The 26,467-nt window shown below is 45.4% G+C and overlaps 1 protein-coding gene across 3 annotated transcripts in view; it reads left to right on the top strand.

Annotated features, from left to right (window-relative positions):
- Positions 1 to 26,467, top strand: part of CACNA1E (calcium voltage-gated channel subunit alpha1 E) — a 310,524-nt gene that overhangs the window by 11,547 nt on the left and 272,510 nt on the right. For all 3 annotated transcript variants that reach the window (XM_047077294.1, XM_047077295.1, XM_047077296.1), the window contains exons 2-3: positions 15,767 to 15,872; positions 16,749 to 16,888. In XM_047077294.1, the coding sequence (XP_046933250.1) occupies positions 15,767 to 15,872; positions 16,749 to 16,888 (246 nt within the window). The remainder of the gene's footprint in view (positions 1 to 15,766; positions 15,873 to 16,748; positions 16,889 to 26,467) is intronic.

The following is a 26,467-nucleotide window of genomic DNA, read 5'->3' on the forward strand; positions in this document are numbered from 1 at the left end:
ACTTGCCCAAGGTCACCACCAGTGATCTTGAACCCCAGTGGTCTAAGATTTAAGTGATTTCCACTACACATGGTCTTCAGACTCTGCTGTTTAATGAGTGAGCTCTCTACCCGGAGCTCCACATCATCTGCAGACTGGATAAACATATGCTTTATGCTTTCATTCGAGTAACTGATAAGAATATCATTAGAATTGGGGGGCCTCCCTTCTGCTTATGATTAGTGCATTGGTCAGTGCCCATCAATTGTTCAGCTTTTCTCAAATTTCCCGTACTCTTCTTTAGCCAGCTTATATTTCTTTATTTAGTAAGAATTTTGTGCAAGATATTCTTGTCACATGCCTTGCTGAATCAATACATACTTTTATGACTATTTCATGTCTATTTTAGGCTAGGATATAGCATTCTACTTTCTCCAAAGTCCACGCTAAATATTGTTTCCGGAGACTCGCTTAGACACTATTTTATCTCTTTACTAGCAAATAGAAGTGTCAAAGCCTAGCACCTCGGCATTTGAAGGGATTAGACATCATCTAATCCAGTGCCCAGTAAGGTGAAAGCATCACCTTACTATTAGGATATGGCAGTCCCTGCTTGGAAGCATTAGAGTGTCAACATTAAGAACATGGCCTCTGGATTCAAATCTTGGTACCATCTCCACAGCTTCCTAGCTGTGTGCCTTGGGGAAGCTACTCAACCTTGCTGTGCTTCAGATGCCTCAAACACAAAATGGAAATAGGACTTTTAACCTATAAGGTGTATTGTATAGAGTTTTTCAGAAGATCAGGTGGGATAATACATATAAAATGTTAGAACGATGTTTGGCACGTAGCTGTGACTACAGCTTAATCGATAGTCTCTGGTTAACTCTGGGTAAATCGACATTAAACTTAAGTGTTCTTCTAACAATACCATCTCCTTTCTTCTGACTTTTGTCAGGTTTCAACCTGAGCACTGCCATTACCCAACATTTTTGTGACCTTACGATGGTTTTGCAACGTCTTTGAGCCTCAGTGATTTCAGGTGTGAGGGGGAAATAGCTATCTCTACTTTGTCTACCTTTCAAGGCTGATATGTATGAAAGCCTTTTGTAAACATGATCTGTATTAGTGGCAGCGCTAATGTTGATAGCGCTAACATTTATTGAGTATTTATGAGGTGCCAGATTACTGTGCTAAGTTTGTCCCACAGACTATTACATTGATTCCTCGTGGCAATTCTGTAGAGATACCCATTCTTGTTTTCCACATCCCACAGTTGGGGGATTAAGGTGTGGAGAGGTTAACTCACTTGCCCACTTACACAGCAAGCGAGAGCTGGAAGCCTGGGGCCCGGACCCTCAACAACTGCAGATAGAGGGTCTTTCCATGAGCCTTTTTTTCTTTTCAAAGTTACTGAGTTTACTTTTTCTTTTTTCAGATGAGTTTTTTAAAAACCTACATCAAAGCCTATATTTCTTTGCATGTGTCTCATACCGATTTTATATTGATATTGCCCCTAAGGGCACATTAGGATTTACAGCCAAGAAAAGATATCTTCAGGAGCAATACGATGTGGAATTTTCCCAGCAAGCTTTTTATAAAAGCAGATCAGATATTCAGAACCCTCAGCTTTAAACAAACACAGATTTTGTTTTTGTTTGTACCAAGATGGTAGCCACAGTTTTCAGATAGCTTGATTGATGGCAAGTGGAAGGATCCATCCTAGAATCCAAGCTTGGCCTCTGAGCAGATTTCCTTCTAAGGGGTTGTTGGCCTTCTGGTGAACTACTCCTTATCTGTTTGGGTTTCTGTGTATTCTGGGTCTCCACCTCTGTTCTGTCAGAAGAGGGAGTCAGGATTGGACTCCCTGAACTGTGGAGGAAGCTTCTGAGAGGATTAGAGGGATGTGGGGAGGGGGAACCTCCATGGGTTAGAGCCCTTGGAAATTTGCCTAATGAGCTTGGTGAAGGCATCCAAGTGGGATACCAGAGGACATTTTACCTGAGGGCACTGGATACTGGTGTGGATGTGAATGGAGAAGTAGGATGTACCACTTGGCTTCTGGAAACCAGGTGGAAGATTTAGAAGAAATTGAGGAATATTAAAGAATTTTCTCTTCTTTCTGTTAACTTTGGATTGTATTTGCATGGGAATTTGTATTTATGAAATAACTGAGCCATATGGAGGCACAAGGATGCATGTGTTCTCCTGATCTGTTGATATGAGGAGCAGTTGAAGGGCGTGGGCTTGTCTGGAGGTGGGGTGGGTGGGTAGAAGTGGTAACACAAGGAGGAGGCAGGGCTGGGGAATATGGGCCCATGTAAATTCAGAGATCTGAGCCTTTTGGCAAAATAGCATTCCCTTCTCAAAGAGAGTTATGTATGTATATATTTATTTATTTTTCAGATCACCATCTGCCCCCCCCCACCCAAGTTCTATGGATAAGGATGTTATATAATCTCTGGGTAACCTCTTTCCCTGGTGATGATTAGAGAGTACCAGATACCCACCCCTGAATATACAGGCTCTCTAAAGACTGAGCTCATTTCTGCTGCAAATATCAGTAGACAGGCTCAAAAGAGCAAAACAAAGGAATAGATTGTAGGAAATGAGAACTGTCCCAATAGCTATCCACACTTCTACTGTGAAAGAGGCTGGGTTCACAACAATCTTGGACAGTCATAAGAGTTATCATCTCTCCTTTTCTCTTACTTTCATATATTTTTGTCATATAATTTTACTGACATTCCATATGAACCATGATCCAGGCCTAGAGAGTCATCCACTCCTCAGTATGCCTTTAATAAATGCCTATTGTGTGACACTCTAAGTGTGTTTTAGAGACATGTATCATTTAACCTAACCTCATGTGAAGTGGACATTGTTGTTCTCCTATTACTGATGATTAGCACAAGGTCACAGGTAATTGTGATCTGACCAATTCCATTGGCTGCTCTCTTTCCATCGTAGCACACTGCCTCTGGTCAGAGTAGAGACTGGCACTCTTCCCTAACAGCGCATTTTTTCAGGATGACTGTGAACTGCTTACCTGTATCTGTAGCACCCGCTGGTTATGGAAGAGTAAAGGATCACTAGATGGTAGAAGAACAAAGATCTTTTATCCATCATCATGACCATCATTAAACGGATCTGAGACATCTTGTTCTGTGTCATTGGAATGTGAGCTTGGGTTGGAATTGGGGCATTTTGCCGTTTTGTTTTCCCTTTACCAAAAGTTCCATTGCCACACTTCCTTCATTGCAAAGGACCTTTGTTTTGGAAATGCCATTTCTCACTCTCTTCTTAACATTAACATGTGAAGTCCCACTTCTTTTTTCCAGCCCTCAAAGAAGTCTACTCTTTTCTGGGATGCCCATAGTTGTAAGTTACGGTGTGGAGGAGTCAACTTTAATGACTTTTTCTTGAATTTTCATCTTACTGAATGCTTTTGCCTTTGCATATTTTTAAAGAAATGGGAGTTCGGGGGACAGAAAAGACTCTTAGACTCTAATAGAGAGTGTAGAAAAGGCTTACAATAAATTTATGGAGAAGCAGCTCTGTGCTCACCCCCAGGCCACCATTGCGAACATTCTACCTTTTTATTAACTATCTTTTAGTCAGGTTTTTGGCCAATTCAGCTGTTCTTCTCAGGCCAATGGAGCTCCTGTTCTTGAAAATTTAGAAACATTTCCATTGACTTTGGACACTTTCAAAGTATTCCTAGGTGTGCCAGGATTTCCATTTTGGATGTTATTGTTGGATGTCCTCATTACTAGCTTCATCAAAAATGGCTTCTCTCAGTTGTAACAATAGATACTCCTCCTTTATCCTCTACTCTCCTCCCATCATATTGCCTATTAACACTACAGAATAATAGTGTATTAGAGTAACAGTGACCTAAGAGAAACTTTTAGTGAATGACAACGAACCCAGGGCTCCTGACTCTACATCCAGGGATTCTTTGATCACATTTCCTCTTTTCTTCTCTCAGTACCCTCTCTCTGCTCAGTCATCTTCCTTTTAGCCCTTTCATCCTTTTCTGGGGCTTCTCATCCTTTTATTAGCTAGCAAGTATGTGTTTTGTTGTTCATCTTGGTTTGGGACATAGAAGGCTGGATATAGGGATTGTGATTGATAAGAAAGGGTTTAATTAAGGAGCAGGAATGGAAAAGAGAAAGTTGAAGAGAGGCCAATCAGCACTGATCCAACAAGAATAGGAAGCAATGATTCAGAACAATGGTTAATGTTCTCCTTTCCCAGAAATGTTGCTAGAGAGTATCCCTTGTGAGTTGCTGGAGAACTTTGTGAATTGATAGTACTGTACTCAGTAGGCACTGGGCTTCTCCCAAGTGTAAAACCAAGACTGTGTTTCAGCATATGGGAGAATGGATGCTCAGGCAAACACGTCTCAGAAATGTTTTCTGGACTCTTAAGTGGCCTTAGGAAAGGTAAACCATCCAGACCCTACCTTGAGAAATACACTCTTGAGAACAATTGAGTATTCTGGGGATGGAGTCAGTAAATGCAAATCAAAAGATCCTTTTTCTTTTTTTTTTTTTTTTTTTTTTTTTAAATTTTTTTTTTCAACGTTTATTTATTTTTGGGACAGAGAGAGACAGAGCATGAACGGGGGAGGGGCAGAGAGAGAGGGAGACACAGAATCGGAAACAGGCTCCAGGCTCTGAGCCATCAGCCCAGAGCCTGACGCGGGGCTCGAACTCCCGGACCGCGAGATCGTGACCTGGCTGAAGTCGGACGCTTAACCGACTGCGCCACCCAGGCGCCCCAAAAGATCCTTTTTCTTTTAGAATCCTCAATTCAAGCCAAGAAACCAGGGAGTTTTATTTGATTGTTCTGATAATAAGTTCCTAAGCTTTTCAGGGTATGGGACTATGAATCCAGAGAGGTTTCTAGTTCTGGCTCTGAAAAAGTCTCCTTCCACCTTGGGTCTCAATATCTACATCTGTAAAATGAATATAATGGAGTAGTAAGTAGAACTCTAAGGCACCTTTCAGTTCTTACCTTTGTGCCCCTGAGAATCTAGTTTCTTAGTTTCTTCAATTGTTATGCCACCTGAGTTGAGGACACCATTACCTTTCATGGCCTCCAGAATCTACAGAAGTGTTCTTTACCCTGGCTGTACATTAGAATCAGCTTGGAAACTTCTAGAAATGCTGATGCCCATATGGCAGCTGAGGCAAATCAGAATTTCTAGAGATAGGATACCTGTATCCTTGATTTTTTCTTTTGTAAATGTTTATTTTTGAGAAAGAGAACATGAGCAGGGAAGGGGCAGGGAGAGGAAGACAGAGGGTCTGGAGCGGGCTCTGCACTGACTGTGGGGCTCGAACTCATGAACTGTGAGATCATAACCTGAGCTGAAGTCTGACACTCAACTAACTGAACCACCCAGGCACCCCTGGTATCCTTGATTTTTAAAAGCTTCCCAAGTCTGAGGCGCCTGGGTGGCTCAGTCAGTTGAGCGTCTGACTTCTGCTCAGGTCATGATCTTGCAGTTTGTGAGTCTGAGCCCCTCGTCGAGCTCTGTGCTGACAGCTCAGAGCCTGGAGCCTGCTTCAGATTCTGTGTGTGTGTGTGTGTCTCTCTCTCTCTGCCCGTCCTTCACTCACGCTCTGTCTGTCTCCCCTTCGGAAATAAATAAACATTAAAAAAAAAAAATTAAAAGCTTCCCAGGTGATTCTGTATGCAGCCAAGGCTGAGATCTACCAGTCTTCTAGAAGGAGAGATGAGCCTTTTACCTGATGTATTTCTATCTCTTGGGATTGTGCTTTCTTCAGGTGTGTTGTCAGATTCCTCTCTATTCTTTTGTAGGCTGTGGTGAAATAGCAGGAGCCCCTGGGTATCCCAGAATTCAGCATGAGAGAGTGGGGTGATTAATTAATTGTTATGTCTATGGCACTGGCAAACCATTCACCTGTGCTGCTTCTGGCACACATCCAGCTGCACAGGTACCAGCCTTCTGTGATAAGGGTGATTTTCCAAACTTCATGAATGCAGGACTAGCTAATTGGGCAAGTTGAAGCTCATGGACAGAGTGAGTCATCTGACCCAGGAGGCCCTTGAGCAAGTAACTGAAGACTCATTGACCTGGCTTCCTACCCATTTGTTAACCCCTTGTTAGCAACAAGGGTTGATCCAGCTTGACTACTATCAAATACAGGAACCTCCTTCTCAATAGCCTTGATGGTCTCCCAGAGTCATTGAACTTAACAGTGAATGATGTATTCAAACTGGCGGGCCCCAACTCTTGGGTGTTTATTGTATCTTTGTACCTCCGTGTGCATTGATGTCAAATTGGTAGCTTGAAATTAGTTATGGAGAGAATATTTATACTAGAAATTGGCAAATGCTATACTTAGAGAGACTGGTTGTTAAACATTTATTAGTATAACATTCAGTTTACTACTTAACGAAATAATCTATTCACATGTGGAAAAGTGATGTTGCTTCTCTGTATTCCCTGAGATCTGCCTTTGGATGGGTATTCTACCCTTTGGCCTTGGTCTTACCTTCTGGAATAACTTACACAATGTTTAAGTCCCCATTATAAGTCAGCCCTTCGGATATTTGAAAACAGCTATGACGTCTCTCTCAAGTCTTCCTCTCCCAAGCTGTATACCCTTAGTACCTTTAACATTTTCTCATGTGATTTGGAGGCCCAGTGTGTGTCTTTGAACTCTGGGGTACAGTTGCTGGGTTTTCAAAGAAAAACAAGTGTTCTCTCACAGATGATCTTTGGACCCTTTCATAAAAGACTTTTCATTTTCTTTATACATTCAAGTACTGCCTATCACGCCATGAAGCAAGTGTAGATGTGAAGGAAGGTACAGTCTTGGGTGTGGTTCCTGGCTGCAGCCCACATTCTTCTCCCCTTGATGCACGCTGCTGCCAGAACTCTTGATGGGCTCGAATGTGTCAGAGTGTCATCAAAACACAGATTCTGGTTTCTGAAACAGGTAATCTTCCCACTGCTGTTTTGTTTTCTTCCAGAGGCTTTTAATACTCCCCTTTTCTTTCTTCCCTTTTCTGTAGCGTTCAATCATCTGTCCCCTAATCACCAAAACTGTGTGTTGAATGACAGCGTTTTGAGTCCAGGATTCAGTCAGATACATAAAAAGTGAATTGTTAAGATATATCCACCTGACTGAAACTGAGGCAAAAAGAGGAGGAAAGCGGGTGCTGTCTTAATTCCTCAGAAATTCCACTCCCCATTCTCTTGGAATTGGGGCCCAGATGAGTCTGGAACAGAGCTCAGTATTGGTTAACCAAATTAGCAATAATGTGAACTTCTTTTCACTCATTATGTATAGAGGCAGGGATACAGGAGTCAGATGAGAATTCTTTGGTCTAAAAGCAATGGAAGGTTGAATGTGGCTTCCTTCACAGCCAACATTGAAAGGTTAGTGCTAGGGATCTTTTTTGTTGAGTAACTGAGTCCACTGACCTTCTCCATAAGAGAGCAGTGGGACTGTGCCAGCAAGAGAGAGCCTTTTGGGGGAGGGGGTCTCTGCCTCTTTGCTGTGTTGTCAACATTGCTTTCTTTGTCTTTCATTCATTAGGATTTAAGTCTTTCAGAGTAGGTGTAATGGCATCTCCATGTTCTTGACAGAGAGAAAGAGAGAAAGAGAGAGAGAGAGAGAGAATGGGAGAGGTGTGTATGTATGTTCAGGACTGCCTGTCAGATGGTGAATTTGAACAGAAGCAGCTGTTGTCATGGTGATGGCAGGTTGCATCCCACCACCATGGAAACCAAAGTTAAAAAACTGATGTTAAGGCTGGAAGTCACATGATACATTTTTGTTTTGTTTTGTTTTAAAAAAAGAAAAGGGGTTTGGTTTTTCAATCTGATCTTTTTTTTTTTTTTTAAGACAAAGTTGGGTGGTGAGAAAAACTGCAATAAGGAAAGCAATGAGATAATGAAATGGGACGACATGAAGTACACAGAGCCTTCCACCTCATTTTTCTGTTTGTTAACAGTGCGTTTCTCCTGACATGGGGGTAGGAAAGGAGGAGGGAATACAGTGTGATTTTCCAAATTTGCACCCTGTGCACTGCTAACTGTCACATGGAGAAGCCCAGGGGGGTTAGCTCTCCTGCCCTTTGGTGGCAATGTGTGGTCTGCCCTCTATTGATCAGCCCAGGAAGGGAAACCTAAAATTAAGAACTGAGAAAAGAGATGGAAATGGAATTGAAGGTGTGACTTGCTCCATAGATGAGGGTGGTTTATACATTGATAAGTTTAGATGATTAAAAATTGAAAAATTCATCTATAGCCGTCAGAACCCCAAGGAATACAATCCCTCTATTTCCTTTTCTGGATTGGTTTTTGGGCTACACTGTCCTGCTAGGTCAGCCACAGGAGGAGGTGCAAGTAAGTCTGGAAGGAGCCGAGCCAGGAGCACATTAGCCTCTGAGCCAGGTTCCTTGGACTTCAGCTTACCTCTTAACCTGGCCTTTCCCCTGCGTGGTAAGAGGTAAGGTGGAGAAATCTTGCTGAGAGGCCTCAGGGGGCCCTCTTGGATCTCCATCTTTTTGTCTCATACTCGCTCCTACTTCCTACCATGATCTGGACAAAAAGCGAGGCATCCTTCCACAAAGGGAGATGGCCTCAGGCCTGTTTTAACAGGGTGGGATTTAATTTTCTTTTCAATCTGAAAGGTTGAAGACCTGTATGCATGGCATATTCCTATGAGAATATCAGCCTCTAGAAGGGCTGAAGAATATGAGGGGTGCAGACACCCTCTGTGGAAATAATTATGGTGGCTCTAGCCATGTCTGGGTTTGAGACATGAAATCTGTCTCTTCAATATTACTGGTCCCTCCAGGACAGATGTATCGTTCTCAGCAGCCCAGGCAAGGGGGATGTGATCTCACCAGCATGATCTCACTGTATTTCCATCAGGGTCTGTAGGAGCTGGAGCCGAACTTCTGTGATGGTTCAATCCCTCCTGTTCTTAGCGCTGGCCTTGGGTGTGATTAATGCCCCTTCTAATCACTGGGAGAGATTGCATCAGAGCCATCAGCTTCATAAATCCTGCTCTGGGGACTGGTGTTTGGATATGCTTTCCATATTCCCAGGAGGTTCTGGGCCAAATGTCTTTGCTCTCTTCCCGGAGGCCCATTACCATATTTTTTTTTTTTTTTTAAATCCTTTATTGCAGTCGGTCTTTTCAGTGTCAGCTCCTGGCTGCAGCCAGCCAGCCCACTCCCGGAGGCTGTGACCACTAACAGTTGCTTATCCCAAAGCTTTAGAACCACAGCAGATGCTTAAAGAGTGATTTAGTAGGATAATAAAAATGACTGTGCATTTGTGTAGCACCTTATGGTTTTCAAAGGATTTTGTATTCATGGATGGTTTTAGACTTTGATCCTTTTGTATTTCATGTTTGGTTCCTTGGGAATGGATGGTGGTGATTTTCCCTGTGAGTACCATGTTGGGGCAGATTTTACAGTGGGAATCCTGGCTCTGGTTTCCTATTACCAAACTACGTTTCTCCATTGCATTATAGGTCTCAAGGAAGATTCTGATTTTGGTCATAGAAAGAAAGTAGTGGGAAAGCCTTGGATAGCTGCATTTCATTATTGTTCATGTTTAAAATGTCTCTTTGGTATAGTTCTTGAGGGAATCACAGACTAGGCAGTAACCCTTCCCTATGACTGTCTTTGAGTCAACATCCAACTTGTTTAGAATGGCCCAGGTCATCTTATGAGACTCTTTCATTTCTTAGAATTATACCTCCAAAAAATAGGCAGCTGGGATGGGAGGGAGGGAAAAGAAATAGATCTTTCAGGGAGAGTGTTCTGGCCTGGGGTGAGAGGTGGAAATGGGCAAAGGAGGTTGAGACAAGCCTTCTCTGAGTCTGTGGGCTATTCTAGACTCCCCCAGGAGTTTACAGGAAGTGCATGAGTGGCCACAGACTGCTCCCCACAAAAGTGCAATCTTCATTAGGCCTGGAGTCGGGGAGAGAGCACAGCAGTCTGTCCCTGGTGGCCTCTCAGCCTCTCTGAGTATATTCAGTCTCCTTAGTGTGCTTTGATGCCATAGCTCTGAGAGGACACAGCTGAGAGCGGAGGGGATCTAGGGTCAGTATCCTGATGGTAGTGGAGATGCATGTTTCCCCTGGGATTCCCCAGGTGTGCTCCTTGAGCCTAAGTCTCTCCCAGTCTTGTCTACAAGACCCTCCCAGTCTATAGACCTACCCCTGAGAGGGGCTGACAGGGGAAGCTCTGCTGCTCTGGGCAGAAGGTGGCTCATCTCCCAGGCCAGGTCCCCAGGGCTCTGTTGATGAGCAGGGCCAGCACCACAACTGTGGCCTATAGGGCAGCCCTCTTCCTTGCCCTGGCTTTTTGTGCCTTCAGGAAGGAAATGAACAAATGGTAGGTGTGCAGGCCAAGTAGCGCTGCTCAAATTAGCTGTGTTGCTAAGGAAACAAGTCAACCGTTGGAAGGAAGGAGCATTGGGTAAAGGAGATAAATCAATAAGCAAACCTATTTTTATCATTTCCCTAATGATTGTCTTGAAGCTGCTAGACGGGAAAGGGAGAGATGGAACGGCACAGGTCCTCATTAAGGGGCTCAGAGGGAGAGACGAGTGAAGGGGTTGTTTGGGGAGATTGCCAGAGAAGTTGATGAAATGAGGCCCATAGTGAGCAGATAGTGAGACAGGTAAGGGAGAGGAGGTATCTTGGCAGGGCTCAAGGTACTTCCATGGCCATTTCCTCATTGGATCCGGTCCCTTTGTCCTCCTGCATTAGATCCTCTCGGAAATCTTGCATTGATTTCCATGACCCTCAGGTTGGAATGGTGTTTTTGTGTTGTTTTGTTTTTTTTTTCAAAATACCTATAGCTTTGATTGATTTTATAATTCTAAATTAATACATACTCATAGCCCTCAAGACAGTACATAAAGGAGTAAAGAAGAAAGTGGAAATACCCCTTGTACCCCAAGAAAGCTCATTATCCTTCTAGTATGACAGATTTTTTTTCTTTGCTTCTTTTTCAAAACTCTTGTTACATTCAAGGGATCTTCTATGCATGCTGCTTTCTATTTTTGAATAGTTAATGTGTATACATAATACATAGTACAGAAAGTTCAAGTGGGTACACGGTGTGGAGAAAGTGTGAGATACCTTTTGCAAGGATACCTCTGGCTCTGGTTTCTCTGTGCAATTCACTAATCAACTGGTTAATTTATTAATTAATTAGAAAGCAGTTATTGGGTGCTTACCATGTGGTGGACACCAGGGTTCCAGAGGTGAATAATACAGGCAAACTCCTGCCCTAAGGCTCCCACACCTCACTGCCCTGGTAGTTCCATTTATTCAGGATCTCTGTCTATAGCTGGACACCAGGGAGAGATACTGTTCTGCAAAATGTGTTTGGTGTCAAGCACAGAATGTAATGGGAGCCACTGAGTTCCTGGGCAGAAGGAATCAAGAGTCCTGGACCGACTTCCATTACTGTCTCACGAAGGGCCTTGTTCTTTGAGGCCTTGGCAACATGGAGCTTCCTTTGACTTTTCCCGGTCACGTCTGCAGTCTCTGTGATGGCTCCTCAATGGAGCTGCCGCTCTAGGGGCTGGCTCCCGTTCATTCATGCCTGCGTTTAACACGGAGTCTGCTCCTACTGTGTACCAGGGGCTCTGGTAAGCACTGCCCCGTGGAGAGGTAAACAAGAGCACGCCCTTGCTTTCAAGGTGCAGTTTCTGGGGGAAGGGAAATATGAGGAGAGATGATAAAGTCATACAGTGTAAAGGAGTAGTGGGGCACAGAGGGAAACCTTCACAAACAAGGTGATATTTTAGCTTGCTCTTGACATATGACCAGAAAAGAGGAGAAAGGCCATTGCAGGTGGAGGCAAAAGCACCAAGATACAGGTGCCCATTCTTCATGCTTTCTTCAGAAAGAGGGGGACACAAGGGGGGAAAGGAAAGAGCTGGAAGGGAGAGTGACTGGGCCTCAGATGGAACTGGATGTCCTCTCCTGTTCTTCTCTCCCCAAATTTCCCAGTCACCATCCTTTCTGTCATGTAGTCCACAGATACACAGGATTCCCATAGTCTCACCTCTTCTGCAGCAAAATCTCACCTCAGATTCTTAATTGCCCCAAACATGAATTCATCCTGAGGTTGAGATGATCTGTAACGCCTAAAGGGATATCACTTCTGAGGATATGTGCATTTAAATAGTTTTCAAAATTTCTTTCTTTAAAAATTTTTTTTTAAATGTTTATTGTTAAGAGAGAGAGAACATGTGTGTAAGCTACACGTCAGGGAGGGGCAGAGAGACAGGGAGACAGAGAATCCAAAGCAGGCTCTGCACTGTCAGCACAGAGTCCATTGTGGGGCTTGAACCCAAGAACTGTGAGATCATGATCTGAGCCGAAGTCAGATGCTCAACTGACTGAGCCACCCAGATGGCCTTCAAAATTTCAAGCCAAAGGATTGCTGCTCTGCATGCGTCCTTAGACATCAGACTGTAGGCAGAGGATTTGGATGGGGGAGGGCGTGGCAGTGGGGTGTTCTCAGAAGCAATGCATTACCAAACCTTCCTGCTTTGATTGTAGCCTCCAGTGCTTTAGGCAGTGCTATTAGTTGAAACCTTATGATTTCCCAGCCATCCAGATATCTGGCCAGTCACAGGAAGTTTGGTTTCTTAGCACCTGGAGCCAAGAGCCTTTCTCCTGCCCCAAACACCCTGGGGCGTTCTGGGGTGTGATGGCCACACCTTCCTGTGTTTCTCAGAAGCCTCCTATATCTGCCACTGGGCATTCTGGACTAGGTGAGCTTAAAGGTCCTTGCAGGGAGTTGTATGCTTAGGTGATCTGGCTAGAGAAACGCAGGTGTGGAAGCAGGGAACAAGGAGTGGGGGCCACAGAGGGGCTGCGACAGTCCAAGTAAGTATTGTGGGGTAGAGAGGCCTGGGGGCACATAGCCGCCATGACCTGTGGTGCCTGCAAGTCAGCAACTACGAGCTCATGAACTTTTAAGTCTGTGGTTATCACTTTAAGGTTTTCAGGGGAAGAAGCCCGAATCCCAGAAAGCAATCCTCGAACCCAAGCAGACCGAGGAGAGCTCCTGATGTGGGCCGCTTGAGTGAGAGCATCGTGGTCCCCAGCCCTGCTTCCCAGGTCACTTGCTGGGCTCCTTGGACCTTTTGGGCAGCTTTTGTGAACTTGCTCAGGGCACTTCCGGCCATGGTGAAGGGCAGCTGAGCCTCACACTTTGTGAACAGTTTTGCTGGGAACAAGGATGAGGTGAGAGGTGGCAGAGGCACTAGTGTCACTCCTGCCGGAGCACCGGCCCTCCTCCTCACACCTGGGGACCGGCAGTGAGATATGCCCTTTGTGTCTGAGCTCCCCAAATACGTTCCTCCGACACCATTCCCAGGAGAGATGTTCTGATAGAAGGATGATACAGTGGAACGAGTCAGGGAATGCTGTGTACCATTCTCACCCCCTTTGGGGGAGGCTGTGCACACTGTTTACAATAGTACAGTCGTGAGAAAGGCTCCAGGAAGTCCTGCTGGGAGGACACCTGCTCGCTTTCCTGAATTCCGGCTTTCCCTCATTGATGTGATTGCAAGTTCCTGTAGTGCTCGTATCCCGTGGGCTGCATTTTAGGAACCCTGCCCTAAATGCCCTCAACTTCTGTTGACGTGTGTCGTGACTGGTAGGCATGACGTGTGTCCGTGACTGGTAGGCATGTTCTCAGGAAAAGGCCTGGGTGCCTCAGCAACCACTTCTGGCACTCCCATCTTCATTCTGCCACTTGGTTCTGGGGGATCTTGGGTGGCCCAGGACCAGCTAGCCTCTTCAGAGGGCTTATGGGACAGCAGGTCCCACACTGTCTCTGGGCAGTGTGATCCCTGGTCGCTCTACACTTGGTTGGAGCTCTGGGCCAGAGCCCATGATGGGAGTGAAGAGAACCCCCTTTGTGATCAGTGGGTACTGGGGGCCCTAGGTAGGTTGTGGGTGGGGCTTGTCCCAAGAAAGTGGGCATGCACACTAGCCGGGCATCTGTGGAGTGTGTCTGCTGGCATGTTTAGCTCTCAGGGGCCTACTTTGGTTCCCAGAGAGACTGCATGAGGAGGAATGGCTGGGTGTGCTGAGGGACGATCCCTGAGGTTAGATTCCCCTCTGACTGGGAGGGTTAAACAGACACAGTGGCATGTGGGAGGCAGGGTGCTGGCTCTGAGGTCCTCTGAGCCCATCCAGTTTTCAGATCTGGGGGCAGAGCCACAGAGCAGCCAAAGCCAGCAGAGCTGTCCCTAGAGTACGGGTCTTGGATGAACTGGGGGTGTGTGGGAAGGAAGGATGGCCAGCTGCAGAAGAGTGGGCGGTGACTCAGGGGTGCATAGTCTTGGGGAGGAGAAGGCCCTAGACACTGCTGAGTACGATGAAAATGTCTGGAGGCTCAGATGCAGCTGGCTGCCTCACCTACTGCAGCCTCCCATTCCTGCACCAGGGCAGCTCACAGCTCCTCGCACAGCACACGCACCCCTGCCTGTAGGTGCCCTGTGCCCTGCCCTTCCTCACAGACACCCTGAATGTCCACCTACCACTGATGGGCACTAACATATCATGGCAGGGATGAGGATGCATCCGGGGCATATTTATGACTTGTATTCCCTAGGGAAGGTCGAGGCCCTACATGCTACACTGGAGGCCTGGATATGTGGGGAGACAAGGAGCATGGTCCCTTGCCTTGTCCCCACTTGGCCAGATCTACTCTTTTCTCCTGCCTGGATGCTAGAATCTGCCAGAGCATAGGTTGCTTGGTAAGACCAGTGGCAACAGCTCACTTGTGTTTGTTACAACAACAGTTATGGAATGAAATCCAATGTTTAGAATCACTTGACTCCGGAAACTGGTGATTCCCTCTGTCTCTGGTAACAGTCCCCCCTCTAACTCTCCCAGGGCTTGTGACACAACCTTTCTTCAGGATAGGCAGGATGCAGGCTCTTGAATCATAGTCCTGTCTTTCAGAGAGGCCCAGGGAGCCCCCTCATCGGTCTTCAGAACAATGGAACACAAAAAAGCCTGAATCCATTAGCCATTCATTTGTACTTTGCCTTGACTTCGCTGTCTTGGATTCAGACTCATGATGTGTCTCTCTGTTTGCTATCCATGTAGAAACTTAGGAGAAAATAAGGTGGGACAAGGCAAGCTTCTCCTGACCCCATTAAATATTTTTCTGGATTGGATATTGAAATAGAAGAGAGCTCACATGGAGAGAATTGTTCTTCTTCCAAGGGCTCTTCCACTCAGTTGAGCAGAGGTTCTAGAGGAGGAGACCCCAGACGTGATGCCCAGAGGCAGCAACGGACAGCCGCAGCTGGATCCTTGCTGAAGCATCATCGTACAGTGCGGTGGTTTGAGCCTGGGAAGAACGGCCTGCCACAACATCAGTGTTTCTTCTTCCCTTCTTTCTGTTTCCATTTTCAGCCCTGCTTCATTCCTGGATATGTCATTGAATTCATGAAGTATCTGAAGTATCAACTGTATGTCTAACTGTATTATTTATTGGCTACATTCTTCCTTTTCTTGGACAAGATGCTTTGTGTTTAGAGCCCAGTCAGAAATGGTTATGGGTTTCCATGCTAAGGACCATCCACTGCCTTGCCTGCCTGTTTGCTGATATAGATCTTGCAGACTGTGCAGACATAACATGGATTTTGATGAATTTTGTGTATTTATGTGCACAGCCGTCTTGGAGGCTGCATCCCTGTCTCTTTGGTGAATCTGTTCCTTAACTTCACCTTTCCTACGCCGTTTGAGTACATGATTTTGGCCACCATCATTGCCAACTGCATTGTCTTGGCCCTGGAACAGCATCTTCCTGAGGATGACAAGACCCCGATGTCCCGCAGACTGGTATGTGCCTCCTTCCTTCTTGTCTTTCCCCCTGTCCTTCCCTTCCCTGGTTTCTTCTCCTTTGCTTCATCTCCTGGCCCCCTCCCACCTACAGTTCTGTGAACCTACAGTTCTGTGAGGAGTTTGTTCTTTGCCGAGGGACAAGCTCGTGACAGACCCCATTGGGCTGTATAAGGACGAGAGGACTGACCTTTATAACTCCTGCTCCCAGGAAATTCTCAGGGCATCACAAACACTTGTGTATACACTGCATGGAAGCCACACAAGATGGAAGGGGGGGTACAAGGGCCATTCAGTTCGCTCCCCTTTCTAAGGGACTTTTGAAGTGAGAGGGAGAAGGGAGGATAGAGAAGAGAGGCTGAGGGATCTCAAAGCCTATGTGCATTCACGGTGGTGAACTTCCTAGATCTTATGTCCATATTCACCTTAAAGCAATGATTCATATGTCTGATGTATCCCCCTAGAGAGGGCAAATTAATTGCTTAAACTCCAAATGTGTGGATAAGTGGCTCCAGCCTGATTACCAGCAGATGAGAACCCTTGAACTTCCAATGTAAGTGAAGATCAGCGATGGAAAAGCCACCCCCTTCAAGGCAAAGCTAGAAGCATCAGTTATGCCCCTGGGAAGAAGCCTGGCCTTGGTGTTACCCCTATATCTGTCCATTTCTGCAGCTGGCTTTCCTGAGACTTTCCTTGCTCCTGTGCACTCCCTAAGTCCTTCCCACCTGTACATGGGGCTGGCCCAGGGCAGATGTCCAGCCGTCCTGTAGGAGACAGGACTGGTCAGAGTGGAGGGGGTGGCCAGGATGTGCCTTTGTCTGAATCTGATGAAGTATATTCCCTGCCTTACCGGCACCTCTGCTCCTCATCCCACAGGAAAAGACAGAACCATATTTCATTGGGATCTTTTGCTTTGAAGCTGGTATCAAAATTGTGGCCCTGGGGTTCATCTTCCATAAGGGCTCGTACCTCCGCAATGGCTGGAATGTCATGGATTTCATCGTGGTCCTCAGTGGGTGAGTCTTCTTCCTGTCTTTCCTTTTTTGGGTATGAAGATGCACCTATGTTGTCATGAAGTGGCTGGTGCAAGGAACTCAAGGGTGGGAAGGCAGCAGCCCATGGAGTAGGGACAGAGGAAAGAAGTTCAAGGACAAGATTCCCCATGGGGCTAGACCATAGGTAACCCACCTGCAGGGGAGTATGGGTACTCTGCGGAGATGCATGTGGTATTCTACAGAGGTTATAGAACCAAGGTGTGGCTGCTACCGCTTCCGGTTTTCCATTCTGTGCTTGGCTAGTGCTGGACACATATATCCCAGTGAGCCTTTTCACTAAAGCAAGCAGCTTGCCATAGCCTGAGGGGCACCCCCAAAAGCTGGGCCCAAAGTGTAGTTTTTCTTTGAACATTGGAGAAGAACCCCAAGGATAGTTACTTAACTGAGAATTGAGACTTGTGTCCTGAAAACAGAATTTTTTATGATTTGCAGATTTATTAACGTGAGGAGGTATAAAATTGAATCACATTAAAATGTTTGATACACAGTACTAAATTGTTGCCCATGCAGTGTCATAGGCAGCGTGCATTTATTGGCAGTAGATTTATTTGAATACTTGATACATCGTTTTTTTTGAAAATGCGTATAGTATACCTCTATTGGGGCCTGTCCAGCACCGTCAGCAGCATACGTGATGGACCTTAGGACTGGTGATAGTAGGTATGTCTCACCGGGCTTTGTGTCAGGTGGTTTTTGGTTCCTGTATGAAAGGGAAGTGGTCCAGGCCTGACGGGGGTGCCCATGTCCTGTGTGGGTATGACAGCAAGGGGTGTGGAAATCACCACACCCAGATGCTTGTCAGACAGTAGCTCAAATCTGTGTGGGAAAGAAGAGAATGTAGTAGAAAAGGGAGGAGGGGGGCACTAGGAGCCACCATTATGATTGACCAAAAGGAGCGGGAGCAAAGAGGAAATTATTTTCCACAGAACAGAGGAGTGGAAGTCTATAAAGTCTGAGGAGAACAAGAGCTTGAGAATGTTCACGTTTACTCATTGTCTTGTGGAATAGACATAACACTTATACTTTTAACCTTCACACCAATTGTGAGCACGAGAAAGAGAAAAAAGTCAAAGGTTTAAAGGACTGGAATGTTCTAATGGAGCTCATAAGCAGCCAACCCCTCAATATAGGGAACAGATAAATAAGTAGAGACAACGACAACGATGTTTAAAAACATCTGTTGCCTTACAAAAGGATTTTCTGAAGGTTACTCTTCTAAAAGAAAATTCTACTGAATTTTAAGTATGATTTAGTGTATAAAGATAATTTGTACATAGTGTTTCAGAAGTGCATGGTCATAGACAATGCAGCACACCTGGGCAATGTGTTTTATGTTTTATTTTTTTCAGCTTTATTGAGGTATGATTGACAAAAATTGTGTGTATTTAAGGTGTGCAATGTGATGTTTTGATATACATTGCACAGTGATTACCACAATCAGGCTAATTAACATCTCCATCATCTCTCATAGTTACCTGATATGTGTGTGTGTTGAGAGTACTTGAGTTCTACTCTCTCAGCAGATTTCAGGTGTATAATACATTATTATCAACTATAGTCACCATGATGCACATTGGGTCTCCAGGACTTATTCATCAACAGATGACAGTTTGTACTCTTTGATCAATGTCTCCCTCACCCCCAATACCTAGTAACCACCATTCATTCCTCTGTTACTGTGAGTCTGATTTTTTTCTTTAAGACTCTACATGTAAGTGAAATCATGCACTATGTATCTTTCTTTTTAGTACTTAAATTATTTCACTTAGCATAATGCCCTCCCGGTTTATCTATGTCATTACAAATGGCAGGGTTTCCTTCCTTCCTTTTTTTTTTTTTGAGGCTACATAACATTCCATTGTGCATGTGTGTGTGTGCGTGCGTGTGTGTGTGTGTGTGTGTGTGTGTGTGTGTCTGTGCACGCATGCGCACACACACGTGTGTATTTCTTTATCCATTCATCCATCAGTGGACATTTAGGATGTTGTCATATCTTGGCTATTGTGAATAATGCTGCAATGAATGTGGGGGTGTAAGTATCTCTTCAAGATAGTGATTTTATTTCCTTTGGATATATACTCAGAAGTGGGATTGCTGCATTCATGGTATTTCTATTTTTAATTTTTTGAGGAACCTCTGTACTGTTTTCTATCGTGGCTGTACCAATTTGTATTCCCACTCACAGTGCACAGGGGCTGCCTTTTTTCCACATCTTCAGCAACGCTTGTTATCTTTTGACTTTTTGATAATCGCTTGGTGATATTTTTAATGTCCCTAAAATAAGTAATACATACTATATAGTGAAAGGTATAAAAGAGAATCTGAGTCATTTAGAAATGTGATTCTGTCTGGAAGAAAAATACTATTACGCATGTGTATTATATGTTAGGATTGTGTGAATTCTTGGTCCTGCTGAATTTTATATTCAGAGGCCATTTGAAATTTCTCATCTAGTCCGTTTATTTTTATTTTAAGCTATTAAGTGTCCATTAAAGAAAATAGGTAAAATACCGGAAAGTCAAAAGAAAAAAGCAGTTCACGGATTAAGAAAAGTTCTTATTGTTTTGTGGTGTTTCCTTCCAACCCTTTTAATGCTAAGGAAGCTTTCTTTTCAGTGTTTGTAATTTTGCTGCCTTTTCTGAACATAGTATGGGCATAGTACATGTTACTCCATATTTTGGTAAAAAAGCAATTTATTAAATGGATATACATAGAAGACGTGCATTTCTTCATTTTTACAATTATTTGACACCTAGATTGCTTTCTTGTTTGGGCTATTGTGATTAATTATTAGAAATGCTCCAATGTACATCTTTCGGCTGTCACATTTTAAGAGGCATTGTGACAGGTTGAAGTGCTTCTAAAGGAGAATCTGCCATTCTGGTGTGGGGTCTGGGAGTGAGAATGTGTGGGGAGGAGAAGGAGTGGACTCTGACAGGAGGAGAGAAGACTGAGACTGATGGAAGCTGTAAGCACTGCCTTCCCGTTAGGGTTGCCATGTGGCCCGAGGAACAGATCTGTAGGAGTCAGAGGGGTCCTTCTGTTGTAACATGGCCAGGAAGGACCTCTGTGTCCTCTCCTGCATGTGTGGGGGTGCACATGAGTGGGCACAGGTGGTGAACTCTAAGCCAAGTTACTTGTCCTCTTTGTTCTCTCCCTACTCAGCCCTCCAATATCCCATTCTTAGTGGCTCTTCAGACTTTGCCAAAAGACCACTGCTGTCCATCTGAACCAATAAGACTGTCCATCTTCTTTCTACACCTACTGATTTCCTTCTCCCTTTAATTCGCATGTGAATGTGCTCCATGGGAGGGGCTTGGCACTCTTGAGATTTGTGCTGAGGGTGATGAGGGTTGTGGTTCTATCCCACAGGGATGGATCATCAGATTTAGCCTTATGCTCACACAGCGCTCTCATGTACCACATTGCATGGCTTCTGCAATGCACATTTCTCAAGCTGGAGCATCTTCAACATCAGCCTATATCTTACAATAATGACACCATATAGTTTCATCGACAGCATTTTTCTTTCTTTCTTCACTAAGAAGGAAATCATGGGGCTTCTTACAACTGTTAGGGTCTTAGAAGCAGTGAAATACCAATAAACCAGTTGTTATAATACCAACCCAGGGAGGCAGGCAGATCAGGCTTTAGATGTGAATTGTCTAGCATGCAGGTTAAGTGCTCAGTGTAAGATCAGCTGCTTCTTGATGGCAGATCCAGGAGTTGGAACTGTGCCCTTTGACCCAGGGCTGGTGCTTTGCCTGGCACAGCTCCCTCTCCACACTTCTTGACATCCGCTTCTGTAGTAGTCCCTGCAGGCAGCTCCTGCTTCCCACCTCAGCTCCAGGTGTCACCTCTCATTCTCCTCCTGTATACAGGGTGGATGACAAGTGCTGGAGCATGACACAGCACCTCGGGCTGAGGCTGCACAACTTCTCAGCTCTCAGTGTGTGACTAGAGGGGAGGGAGCAAGGGAGGGGGTGCTGAGGTGTCAGACAGCTGGGTCAGTGAAAGACCTTCTATCACCGACTTTTGCCAAGGAATGGGTAGCTGAGGACCTGAGCCACTACATTTTGCCTGTCCTCTGACCTTCTAACCTTCTGTATTCTTAGGTCTGTAAATTGAGAGAGTTCATGGTCTAGAAAGTATATATATGTGCATTCTTCATCTAATCCTCACAATCCGCCAAATGAGATCTTGTTATCCTCATTTTAGATGGAGAAACTGAGGTTCAGAGAGGGTAGGTGATGTACTAGGAGGTATTTGATCCAAGACTTGAGCCCACATCTTCTCACACCACGTTCCTTCTTCAGCACTCGTTTTCTCACACCATCAGCCACCACCCAACCTCACAGCCTCCGTGGTTCTACAGCTGCATGATTGCATGTTCCTTCAGTTCCACTGAAGCAGTGTGGGCTGGGCAGAGAGGGGCATAATTTGGCAGATGTCCCCGACCCAGAGGTAGGGCTTCACGTGTGACTTGAAGAGGACCAGAGTCCTATCTGTCCATCCTAGGACTTCTCTCTGTGGGCTTGGAATAAAACCCCCAGCTCTGTGGTTAAGAAGGCATGTTACTTAACTCCTGTGGGTTTAATGTACAAAAACTGAATCACCAGTTCATTAATTGCCTTGTTCATTCATTCATTCATTCATTTATCCATTTATTAAACAGACTCGTATTGTTGAATACGCAAGCAAATGTTGTAACTAAGGAACACCAAAGTTAATGTATTCTCATTTCTTCTAAAAGACAGTGGAATTTGCCATTCCTTTAACAAACTATTACCTTACATAACTTGGGATCTCTTGTATTGGTAACAATTCGGGACATGCTGTTTCTAAACATTTGTTAGGCCACCCGGAGGATTTTAAATTATTTGAAGTCATTATTGTATATTGGTTTTTGTAATAAATCAGAGTACCAGCAATATGGGCAAATTATAGAGGGGATGGAACACTCAAAGATGCTCCTAAACCCTGGCTAAGAACAGGGAAGTGAAGGCGAGGACTGCCTTTCAACCCTGTTCATGTCTGTCGCCCCAGTGCCTGGATTGTAGTAGGTACTTAGTAAATGCTAATTGAGTCAAATCACTGGCTTCCTCTCAGATTCTCTTGTCACCTATAGGATACAAAAGAGAGTGCTGAGGGAAGCCTGGGACTAAAAGTAGGGAATGATTGTCTATTCTCAGTTCTTCCCCTAGGTCTATAGCATCTCTCTCTCTCTCTCTCTCTCTCTCTCTCTCTTTTTCTCTCTCTCAACTCCTGCGAGCTTGCTCACATTCTGATCACTCTGTTAGAGAAAAGAAAACTGGGAACTCAATCTGTAGGTTATTAAGAAGTATGGGGATTTTAGTCATTTGGGCCTATTTACAGGGTTCTCAGGGTTACCTTCTGGGGATTGCTCCCTGGGTGATGGGGGTGGGGGCAGGGCCAGGGCTGAATATTGAAGACACAGCCTTCCAGAACTGACTATAGGGGGGTGGTAAGGAGGAAGCAGCAGTATCGGATCACCTGACATTTGCTATAGAGAGAAAGCTGGCATTTGTTAAGCTATATGCCAAAGACTGTAATACACACACACACACACACACACACACACACACACACACGTTTGTATGTATGTATGTTACTGCTCAGAATATGCCATGCCGTCAGCGTGGCCAGCCTTGCTGTGGGAGATGACCTGTTATGACTATTCCCTTAACTGTGAGTACATGTGTGCAGACTCTGGATTATGGGCAGGTGTATCTGAGCCTGGGGCTTTTCTCCTTCTTTCTACCAAGGCCCTCATTCCAGGGCCTGAGTGATCACCTGTCCCTACCCTACTGTCTTCTTTCAAGAGACATGGCTGAGTACCCACAATGTGCCAGGCCCTGTACGGAGTGTGGGTGGGATGGGGTTGAGCGTCCCCTACTGGGAACCACATGTCATGAAAACCCAGAAGAAAGGCACCCACCCTAGCTCTTGCAGGGGGGTGGTTGGGGAAAGACACATTTAAATTGGGATTGAGGATGGGCAGGTGGGGCTTAGATGAGGAAAGAGAAGAGCTTTCTTTTCTGGGGAAAGAATACCATGTCCAAATCCTTGAAGGTGAGAGAGTGAGAGCAGGCAGGACAGCTCTGGGGAGTTGGCTGGCAGAGTCTGAGAGCTGAGCCCGCAAAGGTCAGCAGGGGCCAGGGCCGGCCGTGCTCCGGAGCTTGTTCGTTAGCCGGAGGGCAGTGGGGAACCGCTGAAGGCTTTGAGCAGGGCTGGGATGACTCATTCTAGCTCTGTTCTGGATGCCGCACAGGTCTTTTTTCTCCTGGACTCAGTCCACTCCCAGGAAGGGGCATGGAGAGGGGAAGGGAGCCTTTGCCGAGTCTTTAGCTGTAGTTTGGGGAGGACTTGCATAACCAAGCAGAGAGAGGAAAGACAAAAGAAGAGGGAACAGGGGAGAGAAAAGCCTGAGGAAATGCAGCAGAAGAAATGCTGTGGGCTGTCGGTGCATGTCCCCAGTTTCTTTCCAGTGGCACACGCACAGCGGTTCAGCCTGAAGCCTGTTGGCAGGAGGATGGTATCTGGAGCTAAATATACATTGATAAGTATTTTTAGAGGGTTTCTGTGAGAAGGCCGCCCTAATACACGAGTTTCCCGAGCAGCTAAAGATCGAGGAAAGCACAGTTTTCCCATTGGAGCACTGTCTCTCCGGTGCTGCGAATGTGGAGGAGGTATTGTGAACGCAGTCCCGGGGCCCCCAGCCCAATTTAAATCTCTGTGGTAATAGGACGATAACACTTGGTATTTATATAGCATCTTCCTGCCAGTGAGCCTGGCAGGATTTTACAGACCTGTCTTGTACTCATCCTCTCTGCTCTGAGTGGGCGAAGCGGGGAGGTGGGGAGCAAGCAAGGGCTGGCTGGAGGGAGGGGGCATTGGAGCTTATCATTCCGGAGATGGGGCAGCAGGCTGAGTGAGGTGCGGGGCTCGGCTTCGGAGGAGCCGAGTCAGGAGAAGGGGCCGAGGTCTCCGGTGCTTTAATGCTGGTGGCAGGGTGCTCTGCTGGACTGCTTCTCGACGTCTTGCTCCCAGCGCAGTTGGTGGCTGCTCACCCGAAGACCTCCACCTCCTCACGGGCTCCGTTTTCACTTCTAGCTCCGCACCAGGGGGGACACAGCTCTGCTTGCCGCACCTCCTTTCATCAGGACCTTAGTGTGTTTTTCTAATGCATTCTCCTCCAGATGGGTGAATGGTGGGAATGCCGGAGTTAGAATTAGGAGTTTTGGTTTGGGGCAGAGGGGGCCAGAAGGCAAAAAGTGGAGCTTAGAGGGCTCTTCTCAGCTCTGCGCTGATGACAAGCCCAATTCCTCCAGGGAGGCCCTGAATGAGAATCCCAGTTGGTAGTTGACAAGCAGTTGAGTTGGGATTCCTCCTGGGCTGGTGGGTAATTTTGTTGTCATGTATGAACTCTGTCTTTTTTCTATCTTGAGAGCCATCATTGATTCACTCAGCAGATATTTGTTGAGTAGCTACTATGTTCTGCGAGTAAACCACTGATATTGGCACGGTTTCTCTTTCCTGAAAGACTGCTTCTTGCCTCCCCCACTGAGTGACAGAAGCTCAAACTGGAGAGAACTAACTGAGGCCTGTATTGGCCTCCGTGTCAATAAGGAGGAGGTGGGAAAGGGACTAGAAGAGCCTTCAGAATCCACAGGGAGATTGGTTTCGGGCTATTTTTCTGGATTTACATCCACTTAGAGTCGCGTAAGGAAAACAATTATGGCAAGTTGCTTTCTAAGTCAGACCAAGGCACTGAAATGCAAACGCTCTTAGTTATGTGCATGAGTGTGTGTGGAAGAGGGTGGCAGGGGTGAAAATTCCAAGGCATGTTTGCAAAGCAGAGATGGATATGGCATAAATGTTCATTCTATAGATTTACAAGGTAGAGTTGAGAATTAAAGGGAGTGTTTACATTTCCATCTTGTGGATGATACATGTCTCCTCACTTGGGCAGAGATCTGTGCACTGGTGTCTATGTTGTAAATATAGTCCACAGTTAAGTACAAATGCGTCAGTGGGAAATGTGAAATTCAACAGCACGGTTTAATGTATGTTTCACTGAAGTCAGGAAATAGCAGATGTGATGAGTGCAGAGTGGTTGCCAACAGGAAGGGGTGAGGTGGAGCAGTGCAGATGTTGAAAGGAAAAAGGGGGTGTACTGGTCTTAAAGAGAACATATAAAGGAAAGTCAAGTCTACGGTCACTAAGACTTAATCACTGAACTTTAGGTTTATGAGGATGCTCAATTCATCCAGCTTCCCCTTATTTACTGTTTGTCACAGAAGAAAAAAACTGAGACCCGGTGGCTAAGCAACTTGTGGAGGGTCTCGTAGCTGGAATGTGGTGAGCGGGGGCCGGCTGCTGGTTTGCTAACTCCAGATCTGGGGCGTGGTTGTAGTTAAGCTTCGCTGTCGCTGACAGTGAGAAGCTGCTGTTGCTTGATCGCACTCAGGCCATCAAGCTGGGGGTTAGGAAACAAATATGATTTTTTATTAGGTAGCTGGAATATATATGTGAATTTATATGAAAGCAGTTTAATCTAGTGGATTAAATTATTCGGGTATCCTGCGTTCCGGTACTGACTGTAATATGCGTTCTCTCCATGATGCTGGGTGATATGTAGATGATCTTAGCTTCCGTTTCCTTTACGGAGTGAAGACAACACCTGGCCTAGCTTCTTCACCACCTCTGGTGACAAGCACAATAATGTAATGATGATGCTGATGGTGATGGCTCGCATTTTACCAGGAGCTTACGTTGTCCTATTTTAAATGGGAAAGCCTTCACATACCAGCTCAGCCCTTGCACAGATCATTTTAAATATAGAAACAAAGCAAGGCAGATTCCATATCCATTTTGCAGGTGAGGAAACCAAAACTCAAAGAGGCTAAGTCACATGCTCATGCCAGATATTTACTAAGGGGAGGAATGCTATTTTAATTCTATTAGCAACAATTCCAAAGCCCGTGCTGTATCCACTGTATGCACAGCTGCCTCAGCATAATGTTTTGGAAGGTAAAGAAGTGAAATACCAAATCAGTGAGTGGTAATACCTCCCCCCAGGACAGTGATATTATGAAGATAAATGTTTAAATACACATGAAGTACCTTTTGGACCTTTAAAAAAAAAGGTGTGTAAACAAGGAAAGCATTCAAAATACTATGGTTCTGTTGAGCTCTTCAGAATAGTCATTTATCTCCATATAACTTGCAGCCACAGAGACCAGTTTCACTACAATCTACTGCAGTTTCCAAAACTGTGGCTAATTAACAAATTTCCATTAGTTGTCATTTTGTTTCAAGACAGAAGTTTAGCACAACTTGAACACACTGTATTTCTTACTTCCTGTTAGTAGTGTATCTAATTGCATCAGAACTAGTCAAATCCTGGGGTGCCTGGGTGACTCAGTTGGCTAAGCCTCTGACTTCAGCTCAGGTCATGATCGCATGGTTCGTGAATTTGAGCCCTCCATTGGGCTCTGTGCTGACAGCTTGGAGCCT

The sequence above is a fragment of the Lynx rufus genome, unplaced genomic scaffold, assembly GCF_022079265.1.
Source record: "Lynx rufus isolate CCGP_SWC_20201006 ecotype Redwood Valley unplaced genomic scaffold, mLynRuf1.p SCAF_15, whole genome shotgun sequence".
Lineage (NCBI taxonomy): Eukaryota > Metazoa > Chordata > Mammalia > Carnivora > Felidae > Lynx > Lynx rufus.